The sequence below is a fragment of the Vulpes lagopus genome, chromosome 3 (genome assembly GCF_018345385.1).
Source record: "Vulpes lagopus strain Blue_001 chromosome 3, ASM1834538v1, whole genome shotgun sequence".
Lineage (NCBI taxonomy): Eukaryota > Metazoa > Chordata > Mammalia > Carnivora > Canidae > Vulpes > Vulpes lagopus.
In genome coordinates this window covers 82,362,211-82,375,428 of record NC_054826.1, presented here as the reverse complement: position 1 = coordinate 82,375,428, position 13,218 = coordinate 82,362,211, and the positions used below count along the sequence as shown (strand labels likewise).

Here is a 13,218-nt window from a genome sequence, read left to right as displayed (position 1 = left end):
CCCAGATGACCCTCTTTTACTGTAATTTTAAAATTTGGGTTCTTAGTGGTTGTACTGGGGATTAAAATCACCACCGTAAAGCACTCTAAGTCAGATTAGTATTAATTTAATTACAGTCTTATTTAAAAACTTGGCTCCCACATAACTCTGTTCCTTCCCACTTCATTTATGCTATTCTTTTTTTGTACAAATTACATCTTGGTCTATCATGAGCCCTACAGTAGCACAGTTTTGTAATTCTTGCTTTATACAGTTGCCTTTTAAAAATTTTATTTATTTGTTTATTTTAGAGAGAGTGAGAGCAAGAGAGAGTGAGCGGAGGGAGGAGCAGAGGGAGAGGGACAAGTAGACTCTGCTGAGTGCAGAGCCCAACGTGGGCCTGGATCCCACTACTCAGACATCATGACCTGAGCCAAAATCCAAAGTCAGCTGCTTAACCAACTGAGTCACCCAGGCACTGCTACAGTTGCCTTTTAAAACAGATAGGAGTGTAAGGGGGTTATGAATGAAAGTGTCTTTATAGTGTGTTTATATTTACCTGGGTAGTTATTTTTGCTGATGTCCCTTATTTCTCTGTGTAGATTCAAGTTATTGTCTGGTGTCCTTTCATTTCAACACTCTTCTATTTCTGTAGGGCAGGTTACTGGGCCCCTGTTAAGACATCACAGACCCCACAGTCTTACCTACGTTCAATAGTTTCTCTTGGATGGATGATTTGCTATTCAATCCGTGGCTTTGGTAGTCAATTTTCAGGGTTCTGAAATGATCGATTTCACATTGCCTCTATTTTCATCATATTTGTGGGAGAGTGAGTACACCGAGGTCCTTACTCTGTGGCTGCAGATGTCATCTGCCTTAGCATCCATCTTGATGTCAGGTGTTTGTTTTTGTTACTGCTTTTGGTCATTTTGGGGTGAGGACCTGATGTACTGTTTTAATGTCCAGGAAAAATCCTCTTTTCTTAAAGTTTCTTTAATTAATTTAGAATATACCTTGGGTTCCAGTATTTTTATTCTGTTCTTCAGGGACACTAATTTGCATAGAAGTTAAGGGGAAAAAATAATGTAATAAATAAATAATAATAGTTACTCTGAAAAAAACACATTATACACTGACTTTAACAGGACATGAACAAATTAAACAGGTGAAAAGTAGAACCGTTATTTTTGGGGACAAGATTTCTGGAGTACCGAACTCACCCTTTGTTTAAAATCTTTTCCTGCTTTGTAATGAGAGCAATGTTCTATATATGAAGCAGTGTTCTGGTGCCACCTAGTGCTACAAATGAGTGAAGGCTACTTGCTTTTTCTTTTTTTCCTTCTTATTCCATCTCCTCCTCCTCCTTCGCAATAGAATACCTACCCCTGAAACTAATAATACACTATATGTTAACTAAATTAAATTTAAATAATGAATTAAAAAATAATACCTACTCTATGAGCATCAGATTTAATCAATGGACGTTTGTGGAATGGACACTGTATCTTAAATGTGCAGATAATCATTCTTTTAAAGCACATACAAAGATTTGCAAAACTGACCATATTCTTTGTCATAAGTCAACTCTCAACAAATTATTGAAGTCATTTAGAGTACATTCTCTAGAGTTAAATGCAAAATCATATATTGTTATAAAATGTTCATTTATATTACTACATATATATTTCTAAAGTGATGTATTTCTAAATAACCCATGGATTAAGGGAATCCCAATGGAAACTAGAAAGTATTTTGAACTGAACAATTATATATATATATATATATATATATATATATATATATATATATTATGGAATTTGTGTGAACTAAACAATAACATATATATGTAATTTGTAGAGTGCAACTAGTACCATGGTTAGAGAAAAATTTGTAGATTTAATTACACAGGTTTAACTATGTATAACTACTTAGGTTCAACTTTATATTAGGGGTAGCAAAAACCAAATGAGTGTATCTACCTCAAAATGCTATAAAAAGAAGAGCAAAGTAAGCTCAAATACAATAAATACTGGAAAAGCAAATTAAGAATGTAAATCAACAAAATAACAAAGATTTGATAGAGAAGATCAACACAATCAAATATCTGTTCTTTATAAAGACTAGTTAACTTGATAAATCCCTAAGTGATCATGAAATCACAAATAATGGATTTTAGGGATGAAAAGACACACAACACTGTATATTTAAAAAAATCACAAGAGGATGGTATTAACAACTTCATGCCAATAAAGTAGAAAATTTAGGTGAGATGGACAAATTCTTTTTCAAAGTTTAATTTACCAAAGGGTTGAAAGAAGTGAAATATTTAAATAGACCTAAAATTGTTACAGATATTGCATTCAAAATACATCTTGATTCTTCATCTGGATTAGTTATTCTCTAGGCTCTGTTGTAAGCTGTTACACAGTAATCCTTTTTTATTTTCCCAGAGCTCATTCTTTGTGTTCCATAACTTTCCCTTCCCTAGTGTATTCATTCATTTTGATGAAGTGTATTTTCCAGGAGCTCCAAGAATGAGTACACAAGAGTGTAGTGGGTATTCATGGTGTCCTGTAACACAGACATTAGGGTCATCCTCAAATGCTTAATTGATTTTAGAATGTTAAACCAACCTTGAATTCCTGGGATAACTCCTACATACTTATGGTATGTAATATTTTTAATATGTTCTTGGGTTCAGAGTGCCAATATTTGATTGAGGATTTTGCTTTTGTTATAGAGGAATAAAGAATACTCTGTACCTTCCTTTTCCTGTCATATCTTCATCTGTTTTGGCATCAGGGAAATATTTGCCCCATAGAATGAGTTAATAAGCATTTTTCCTGAAAATGTTTGTAAGTGATAGTCACAAGCTGTGTTAATAACTGAAATTCTCTTCTACTTTCCAGTTTCTCCTCTTCATTAATGCCTTGTTATTTTGTTTTTAATTGGTCCAATATTCCCTCAAATCTCATGGTAAATATTAACTATAATTTTTAAAATATTTATCTATTATTTTTGAGAGATGAGAGAGAGCAAGCACATGGGAAGAAGGAGAGGTAGAGGGAGAGAAACTTCAAGCAGACTCCCTGCTGAGCACAGAGACTTATGTGGTGTTTGATCTCATGACCCATGAGATCATGACCTGAGCTAAAACCAAGAGTCAGATGCTCAACTGACTGAGCCACCCAGCCCTCCCTATTAATTACAATTTTAAGGACCTCTTTTGTTTTCTTCATGCGTCCTATTTTGGTGGGAACCATTTTCTTATAATGGTTAGCTTCTGAATTTTTAATTATTTTGAAAATTTAAAATTTTTTTAATTTTTTGCTCATATTTATAAATGAGGTCCTCTGGAGTAATGAGGATTAATTGTCATTAGCTCTATGAGAGGTAGCTAATACAATCTCTATGACAAATCCTCTTAATCACTATTTTATTTCTGTAGCAAATACAACTTCTTCCATTTGCTCACATGCAGAACCTTCTTGGAGGCCAAAGAGTCTTTCATCTAGAATAGTTAGTGAGCAAGAATGAGCCTCATTGGGGCCCATGAACCAGAAGCATCTGCTTCTGGTTCATGGCAGACAAACAACATGGATCCTTGAGCAGCAGTTTTTTGCCAGAAGCATCTGCTTCTGGTTCATGGCAGACAAACAACATGGATCCTTGAGCAGCAAGATGACCTCTTCACTAGTGTTAGTGGGTAGGCATACCAGGATAAAAGCTGGCATGAATACTTTTATCAGCTTTTCCTCGTCCAGGGCTAGACTACTGGTGTTTGTTCACTAGGGTCTGCTTTTTGGCATAGCCATATTGTCATTCTCTGCTGGAACAAACTTCAGGTTGTCAGTATCCATTTGGAGTTGCAGTTGATAGGCAAAGTAGTGAAAGAGCCTTGGAAAGCCAAGGAAATTAGAAATTTTACTGCTCTGCCAAGCCATCTTACTTCACCTTACCACACTGCTTATGTCATAGTAACTCAAGCAGAGCTGAGTCACTCACTGCCCTCATTCCAGCTAGATGGCCCACATTTGGGGCTGCTAGACAAATATACTTCATTTAGCAGGCAGTTCCTATGGAATGAAGTCTGGATATGCTTCTGGTCATAAAGGGGTGCTGTTCCAGTTCTCATGTAAATTTGAATATTTCAATTCCAATTAATCCCAGTTCCATAATATTTCAGTTTTACATTGCCTCCCTCAGCCCTAGCCAATTAGATCGTGGCCTACACTGAGTGCCGATAGATAGTATGCAAAAATTCTACATAGAAAATGATAAAATGTTATTGGAAGGTCTTAATAAATGAAGGAATACATCTTGTTCATCAAAGGAAAAGCTCAATATTCAGAAGATGCCAATTCTCTAAAAACTGACGAGTAGACTTAGCTATAATCCCAAAGAAAATCCCATGTGTGCATATGTGCGTGTGATAGATACGCTGACATATATTGACTTGCTGAAAGAAAAGCATCCACACAAGCAGAAAGGCATGAAGAAATATGATGTGTGCAAACATAAGTAGTTTGAGTTTCCAGAGATGAGATGGTAGAAATTCGGTGAAGTCAAGGCTTATGTGGCACTAAACTGGTTTTTGATTTTTTTTTTTCTGCAAGTGATAGAAAACATTTTAAGAGGGAGTAACTGGGTTGAATTTATATTTTATATAAATCTCTTTGTCTTTTCCTTCACCTGCCTAGGTCTTTACTTCAGGTAATTACATTCCCTGGGTTTCTGTATACTATGGCTTCCAGGTAGGTTTGGCCAATGGAAGGAAGAAGTAGGATATTGGAAGTCTGGAGAAAAGAAGTCAGGGTATTCATGTATTACACCCACTGATACCCCACCATACCCCCATTGCCTGTCGTGGGGTTTGCTGAGGCAGCTGCACGTGCTCCAGGCTCCAGCTCTCTCCAGCCTGCACTACCATGGCTCTAACTCCTGTTGCCAATCCTTGACTTCTTGGTTCTGACAGGCCTACTTCCAGTCCTTGGAGTTCTGCTTCTGCTTTTGTTCATCTCCAGCTTCTTTATCATCCATTGCTTACTTTCTCAGCTTTCCCATTTGCCATGTAAAATGATCTCTGAAAGCCAGAGTTGTTTTTCCCCCTGGGTGTACTTAATTGACATAGGGGGTTAAGTTAGAGATAGGAAAATCCATTAGGAAGCCACTGAGATAGTTCAAGGGAGAAATCTTGAGGACCTTTGGTAGTAAGGACAGAGCAAAGCATATCTAGTTAATGGTCACTTGGAGATTGAATTGATAGGACTTGATGATTGAAGGAGGTGGCAAGAGAGAGAGGGAATCTAAGATAGATCCTGTGTTCTAAATGATTAGGTGGCTGCTGGTAGCTTTATTGACTGAGGTCCAAAATACAGAAGGCACAGTAGGAAAAATACCAACAAGAGAGAAGCCAAAGAGTTCATGTGTGAATATGCTGTGGCCTGGAGGTGGGGGGCACCCCAGTGGATGTAAATCTAAAGTTTAGAAAAGAGAGCAGGGCTGGGTATAGATTTCAGATCATCAACACATGCATAATAGTTAAAGCCAGGAGAGTAGATTAAGACTATCCAGGAAAGGCAGAGCAGTGGAGAGGAAACATGCTTATCTTTCCCCCAGTATTAAAAGCCAATTTGTAGCAGCAGTCTGTGCTAATTGGTTTCAGCATCCTTTCAACCAATCCTTAGATGTTGGGCCGTTATCAAATCCTGTATGGAATGCCTTTTCTTAAAGCACAGATCTACAGCTGAACTTTGCAGAGCAACCGTGTCCTCCAGTGGTGAGCTGGTACAAAGAGAGGAGTATTGTGAATTCCTTGCAAATTCTCATTCCTTCTAAAGTAAATCCTGAACTTCAGCAGACAAATCAAATTGTCTGAAAAGATATTCCATAATAAACACATGGTACTATAGAAGGGAAACACTGTGATCTCCAGCTTCCTATTTAGGTGGATGTCCTTGCCCCTGTTTGTGCATACATTAATCAATCCTTGATGGAAACAAAAAAGCCAGACTATTAAAAGGAATGCTTCATTGACTCTGTACCTGCACTTAGATCACATCTACCCTTCATGGTCTCTAAGGAGTAGCTTACTTTGGTTGCCTCTGCTTCTTTGCTACATGTTCACTTTTTTAAAATATAATGTAATTAGGGGTCTGCCCATGTCACTATCTTCAGTCCTGAAGCTGCAGTGGCATAGGTCACTCCTAATGGCAATGTTCAGTCTTTGCATTTGGCCTCTACTATGGCATCTGACCCCATTAACCATTTCCTTTTCGAATTGCTCTTTTCCCTGTATAGTTCCTTGGTGATAACTGGCCCACCTGGGTCTATAATTCTCCTTTCTCCTTTCCTCCTGCCTGTGCCTTTAACCCTTGTGATCCACAGTTTTCCTGCTCTGTACTCCACACTCTTTTCCAGGAGATTATCTTTCCTTTTTCTTTCTTTCTTTCTTTCTTTCTTTCTTTCTTTCTTTCTTTCTTTCTTTCTTCTTTCTTTTTAAAGATTCTTTTCTTATTTGAAAAGAGAGAGAATGCAAGAATGCACAAGCAGGGGGAACAGCAGGCAGAGGGAGACGGAGAAGCACAGTCTCCTGCTGAGCAGGGACCCAAACACAGGGCTAGGTCCCAGGACCCGAGGATCATGACCTGAGCCAAAAGCAAATGCTTAACTGAATGAGCCACACAAGGGCTCCTATCATTCCCTTTCATGGAATTCCATGCTGTTCTCCCCCCAGTCTCTAATCCTATTTCAAACATCTCTCCTAACTAAGCTCCAGAACCATACTCACCTTGCCCTGCTTGCCACACCCCCAGGTAACTCAAATTCAGAGTAGTCATTTTTTCATCCTGCTAAACAGCTTACATTCCATGTCTTGATTAATTTTATAGCATAGTCACCCACCATCAAACAGAATGTTACTTTATTATTTTGCCTCTAAATCAAATTGTTTTCCAAGTCCTAAGTCATATTTAATCCCTCAACATCACATCCACTCTTGCTGTCTTCAGTATTCAACATTTCCCCTCTGCACTGTTCATGTCACATCTGTGCTTAACGCCTTTCAAGACCTGTCTATTGCCAAGGATAAGTTCAGAAGAATTTCATATGATCCAAGAAACTGACCTTGCAACCTTGGGAGTTCTCAGGGGAAGTTTGAAACTGGCCCCCATACAGAGAGGGTGAGGAGAGACCAAAGAAAGATACAGACCACTCTAGATTGGTAGGTGACAGCTTTTTCTTTCTTTCTTTCTTTCTTTCTTTCTTTCTTTCTTTCTTTCTTTCTTTCTTTCTTCTTTCTTTCTTTCTTTCTTTCTTTCTTTCTTTCTTTCTTCTTTTTTTTCAAAGATTTTATTTATTTATCAGAGAGAGAGAGAGCCCATGTGTGAATGCATGAGCAAGGGGAGGGCCAGAGGGAGAGGGAGTAGCAGAGTCCTTGGGATCATGACCTGAGCCAAAGGCAGACACTTAATGGACTGAGCCACCCAGGCAGTTTTAATAAGCAAGGGAACTTATACACGTGGCTTGTTTTTGGCGGCCATGAAATGTGTAGATATCTGTACCTACCTGCCAGAATCCTTGTTTATATAGAGGCCTTAACACAGTTCAATTGTGTGAACAGTCCAGATGGCCTCAATAACACATTTCTCTCTCAAGTCCGAATCCTTGATTTGGCTCTCAGAATGAAAAGGTGGGTAGAACATATATTCCAAGTTTGGGGGTGGGGGTGGGGTATGTGTGTGGGGGTAAGAAGCCTCCATTAGCCCTGGCCCACCTCTCAGGTCAATCAGAGATCACAACTTCCCAATGACCTCCTATAACAGGGTACTTTTTTACACTTCTGTTACAGTACACACTATTTTGTTGCAAGTATTGTTTGATTTGCCTGATTCCTCTTGTAATCTGTGAACTCCTTCATGGTGAGAATTATATTTTATTGATATTTACTTCCTCAGTCTTCAACAAAATGAGTGGCAGGTAATAGGTGCTCAATAAATATTTGATGAATCAGGCACAAATGAATAAGGGCACTCCTTCAGTGCAGGAACGGACCTGTTGCACGGCCATTCCCCCTGGACCCATGCACATGAAAGTGATCCTTTAGTGTGAGTCTTCCTGTGGAGGTGATCAATTCATTCATTCATTACATATTTATAGAGCACCTGGTAGGTTTCAAGCCTCAAGCCATATAACAAGTATCCTCTTGACTTTGAGAAAAATATTATTCCAATATAGAGAGCAGCGTTATTACATTTTGGTTAGTCATTCCTGCAGATTGAATGCAGAGTAGATGAAAAAATGATTAATCCGAACAGCATACACACCAGTATGAGACTTCTGCTGTAATCCCATGGATTTACGTGTTCCAGACCTGTGCTTCAGGGTGGATCTTATCTTATTTCATCTCAGCATAGGACGGCTGGCATGCTTTTACTGGGCCTGGCTAAGGCAGCCATAAGCAAATGCTGCTGCAGACTGAAACATGGTCAGGACATACACAGGTGCACATATCAGAGAAGAGATGTGATGTGTTTGGGACAGAGGATACAGGAAAGGCCTGTTTGGGGACCATAGAATCTTCTAATCCTTGCTCTTGCCCAGAGGCCCTAACTCACACAGGACTTCCTCTGCTCATTCATAAGCAAGACAAGTTCCCCTTTATCTCCTCCCTTTCCAAAATCTGCTATCTTCAAGAACCTGAAACTCATTGACTTGAAGTTACCAATTCCTAAGAATGAAAGTTTCCTTTCCTCACTCTAAAGATGAGTTCCTCTTTATCTCTTTCTTGTCCAAAGCCTGCTTTCAGAAGAGAATTTGAAATTTATCTACTATAAAGTATGAAAAAGTATAAAAGCTTAAAGATTACTAGTTCACTGTTAACCTTCTAGTGGGTCTTCCTATCTAAACAGTATTGAAAGACTTAGACTAACGTCCTAAATATTCATTTGATGACTGGGATTATGTTCTAGGCAAAATATAAAAAGACGAGTCTAAATAAGGCTCCTGAAATTATTCCAGGAAAGCAGTTATCTCTGCCAAGTCGGACAACAGAGGGGAAGAGGGGTTAAAGGTCGGGGAGGTGAAAAGGTCAGTGCCAAAGGCCCAGGTAGGCTGACTAGTGGAACGTCTGAGATCCGTGGTCCATCAAGGAGAATGACACTGTGCAGGCAGCACTCAGGGGGAGAAATCACATTGACTGGTGTGTGAGAGGAGCTTCGTTACGTAAATGTTTTTGGTGCAGGTGGCAAAGGGGGGAAAGGCAAAAGATTGCGTCTTAATTTAGTTCTTCTGCATGAAAACATCTTTGGTCTTAGATTTATTTCTTCTGCATGAAAACATCTTCGAAAACATGGGGAGGAAAAGAGGGGGCAGCGGGCAGAGCCAACGCCGAGAGGCTGGAGGGACTCGGAAACCCTCCTGACTCTGGGAAACGAACCAGGGGTGGTGGAAGGGGAGGAGGGCGGGGGTGGGGGTGACTGGGTGAGGGCACTGCGGGGGGCACTTGACGGGATGAGCACTGGGTGTTATTCTGTATGTTGGTAAATTGAACACCAATAAAAAATAAAAATAAAAAAAGAAAGAAAAGAAATGCCCGGGCCGCAGGCAGGCCTGTGCGGGATCTGGGCGGGCGCGGGGCGGAGCCTCCGGAGCATCCTCTGAGCCTCGCCTCGGAGCACCCTGGGAAAATCCTTCCTGGCTCGGACATGGCGCCCACCTGCCCCGCGGCAGCAGCCGGGTCCGGCGCCGCGGTTCGCGGGTCGGGGCCGAGGAGCAGCTGGAGGCTCAGCCGCGGGCCGGAAGGGGGCGGCAGGGCCGGCGGCGGCGGCGGCGGCGGCGGCGGCGCCCGGGGGCGCGGGTGTTAGAGCCCGGGGCGCCGGGGGCCGGCGGCGGCGGGGGCGCCCGGGGCGGGCTGCGGCTCCGGGGCGCGGCAGGCATGGTGTCCCAGGCGCTGCAGCTGCTGCGGCAGGGCGTGTGGGCCGCGCTCACCGGCGGCTGGTACCACGACCCGGAGCACAGCAAGTTCACCAACAGCTGCCACCTCTACCTGTGGCTGTTCCTGCTGCTGCTGCCCCTGGCCCTGCACTTGGTGAGTTGGGGGCGGGGGTCGAGCCGCGGGGACGTGAGGCTGCAGGCCGGGGGGGGGGGGGGGCAGAGCCGCCCGGTCCCGCGGGTCTGCCTGCTTCGTGACGGACGGGAGGCTTGGCGGCGATTCTTAAGGGGTGGGGTTAAGAAGTATCAACGCGCTGTTGGAAGATGAGGAAGTCGCAGGACGCAGTGTGCAGCGCGGGGACTACAGCCGATAATACTGTACTGACTTTGTAAGGTGGCCCCGGTAACTGGGCTCACCGTGGTGACCATTTCGCTATGCAGACAGATGTCGAATCACTGGGTAATAATACACCACAAACTAATAGAACGTTGTGTGTCGCTTCTAGCTCAATTTAAAAGAAAACAGGTGCGCTGGAGAAGGTCTTCAGGAATTTGGGACAAGGGAAAGGGGGCCAGGGACTCACTGGCAGCACAAGAAGTAGAAAGGACTTTGGGAGCTCGGAGACTCATTAAGAATTGATGCTGACTGTTAGGATGAGTCAGACGCCGCTTGTCGCTGGCGGATGTTGAACCTGTTTTGTAGGTGGAAAATCCTAGGCCTCTGGCTGGTTAGCTGGGCATGAGAACCAAACTGCAAAATGAATTATTGAAAGCAAACCTGGTTCAGTTGTTGATCTTCTCTCTCCCCTCCCTTCCTGTTTGGCTTTGAGAAGGCAGGTTCAATTAGCAATTACTTAACTTGCAGTTTCTACACTGCTATGTAAAGAAATCTATAGGAAGATACAATAATGGGTAAATATAATGTATTACAGTACCTACTTGGGGCCTGACACTTTAATAGGGTTACCGTAATTGAGTGCTTGCAGAATAACTGCATAGATGACCTTCTTGGGTAAATTAAATATACCCAGTTGAAACGATGCTTAATCTTACTTGAGAAGCTGTATAGGTAAGGTGCTTCCATGTCTTGTTAAATGTTATGTGCCAAGAATCTAATTTTGATATGTCTCTTGAAGGACTTTATTCCTAAAATGTAGTTTAATCCTGTTCTCCCCAGCAAAAACTTCAGTAATTTTTTTGCATAGCTGATGGGTTCCAAGTTTGACATTAGAGGTTGTGCATGATTTGGCTCCCATTTTCTCTTTCTGGCATTTTATCCAGAGGGTCAGAATTCTGGCTCTAAAGCCAGGCTGCCTTCCTTAAATTTTGGGTCTACCTTTGACCAGTTCTGTGACCTTGGGGAAATCACTAGCCTTATCTTATTTTTCGTGTTCTTGGCTATAAAATGAGAAAGATAATACCGCCAGATGTACGGTGTTGTTTTGGGCTTAAATGAGACACTGCCCATACAGCCACCCATCAGTCTGGCTTGACCTGGGATTGGACTCACGCCTGGTTTAAATTTCTGTTTTGCTGCATAGTAGGTATTTGGCCTGATGCTTGATCGATCTAAGCCTTAGTTTTCTCAGCCTTAACATAGATGTGATAATGATCATATCACAGGAAAAGTAAATAAATTTTCAAATAAAAGCCATGAAGATACAGAAGCTGATCCATGGATGCACTTCAATAAATGTAAATTTCCATCTTCTTCCATGACCTTGTTCATCATCTTTCCCTGGCCTGTAGGTCTTGATGTTTTCTCCTTGCCCGCATAGTTGAGTGATGAGGAACACAAACTTGGGTTCCCATCCTGGTTCTTCTGCTTACTAGCTGTGTGAGCTTGAGCAAGCTGGAGCGAGCTTGAGCGAGCTTGAGCGAGCTTCAGCTTCCTGGCTTGTCAAGCAGGGACAACAGTACCTCCTTATAGGGCAAATATGAAGGTTAATTGAATGAATTAATGGTTGATTGAATGAATGAATGAATGAAAGTACATCTCAGTACCTAGCACATTGCAACTGCTCAATGTGAACTGGGCTTCCCCCCCACTTTCTCATCGTTCACTGGCCAGAATTTCCCCATCCTTCTCTCTCTCAGCTTCCCTGATTTCCATTCAGCCAGAATTTCTTTCTCTTCTCTCTTGCCTTTCTACCATTCTGTATTTACTCTTAGTACAAAGCACAATTCTGCTTTGAAACATGTGTTTTACCTCTACTCCTAGATCATGAGCTTTTTGAGGGCATGGGTTTTGATTTTGTTGATTCATCTTGGTTTTTCTTGTTGCATCTAGCAAAATGCCCTGCATTTGGTTAACAATATTCTCATATATAATAAACTGGTGGAAATAAAATCAACCTGCATCTCTTCCTGTTCCATCCAGCATTATATTGTCTACCTCACTACATATTCTGAGTATTTCTGATAATGAAAGCAATATGTATTCCATTTCTCCTACTCCTCAGCAATACCACATTAGCATTTAATGTATATTCCTACAGATTTTTTTTTAGGCATACGGGCTCATTTCTACGCAACTCCTTTAAAGATTTGAGGTACGTATGTTATCAGAACCGCTAACTTCTACCTAATTATGCTCTATTGAGTACCTTGAATTCTAACTTGTATTTGTGAATAAGAAATTGTCCTTAGTTAAGTTCCTCTTTAATGCTATTTTAAAACAATTTTTGGCTAGATCTCAAGAGTTTAGAAAGTCAAAAGCCAATACCTTAAATAATTTTATAATGGATTTTTTTTTGGATCAAACCAGTTATACCAACATTTTTGTATCTTTTTGCCAGTGTGCTTTTAAGTATTACAGAATGATTCTACATGAGTGCATTTGTTGTAATGCTACTTTTTAATGTACTTGCCAAAAAAAATGCAAGTTACCCTTTTATTTCTCTGGTCTTTTGGTCTCTGAAAATGACATTAGCAATAAAGGCTCCTTCTTCATCAGCTGAGGAGGGTTCTGTTCTCCAGCTCTTGATGTTTAAATACATTCTTCTGTACTTCAGTGCTGCCTGCAATTGTTAACATCTTTTTCAGTTTGTTTCACTTACAGGAACTTAGTCTGAAAAAGCTACCTGGCTGCTCACTGATAGCAGGGGCTTATTTGACGTTCTGTTACTTATGGGGCCCTGGACTTCTCTGATTTTTGCACAATTTGGGTTTAACCATGTTTAATCAATGTTTCCCTATTATAGGGAAAAATCTACCTTTTAATGTAATGGGGACTTGGAGTATATAAGTTAAAACTTTATTATTAATTATTGAGGCAAACTTATCTCTGAGCCCTAGAGTTTACTTAGA

The 13,218-nt window shown here is 41.1% G+C and overlaps 1 protein-coding gene across 4 annotated transcripts in view; it reads left to right on the top strand.

Moving 5' to 3' along the window:
• The first annotated feature begins 9,902 nt into the window (after positions 1-9,902).
• The window catches only part of PCNX2 (pecanex 2), a 300,858-nt gene continuing 297,542 nt past the window's right edge, over positions 9,903-13,218 (top strand). For all 4 annotated transcript variants that reach the window (XM_041748906.1, XM_041748907.1, XM_041748905.1 and 1 more), the window contains exon 1: positions 9,903-10,066. In XM_041748906.1, the coding sequence (XP_041604840.1) occupies positions 9,914-10,066 (153 nt within the window). In that variant the 5' untranslated portion in view covers positions 9,903-9,913. The remainder of the gene's footprint in view (positions 10,067-13,218) is intronic.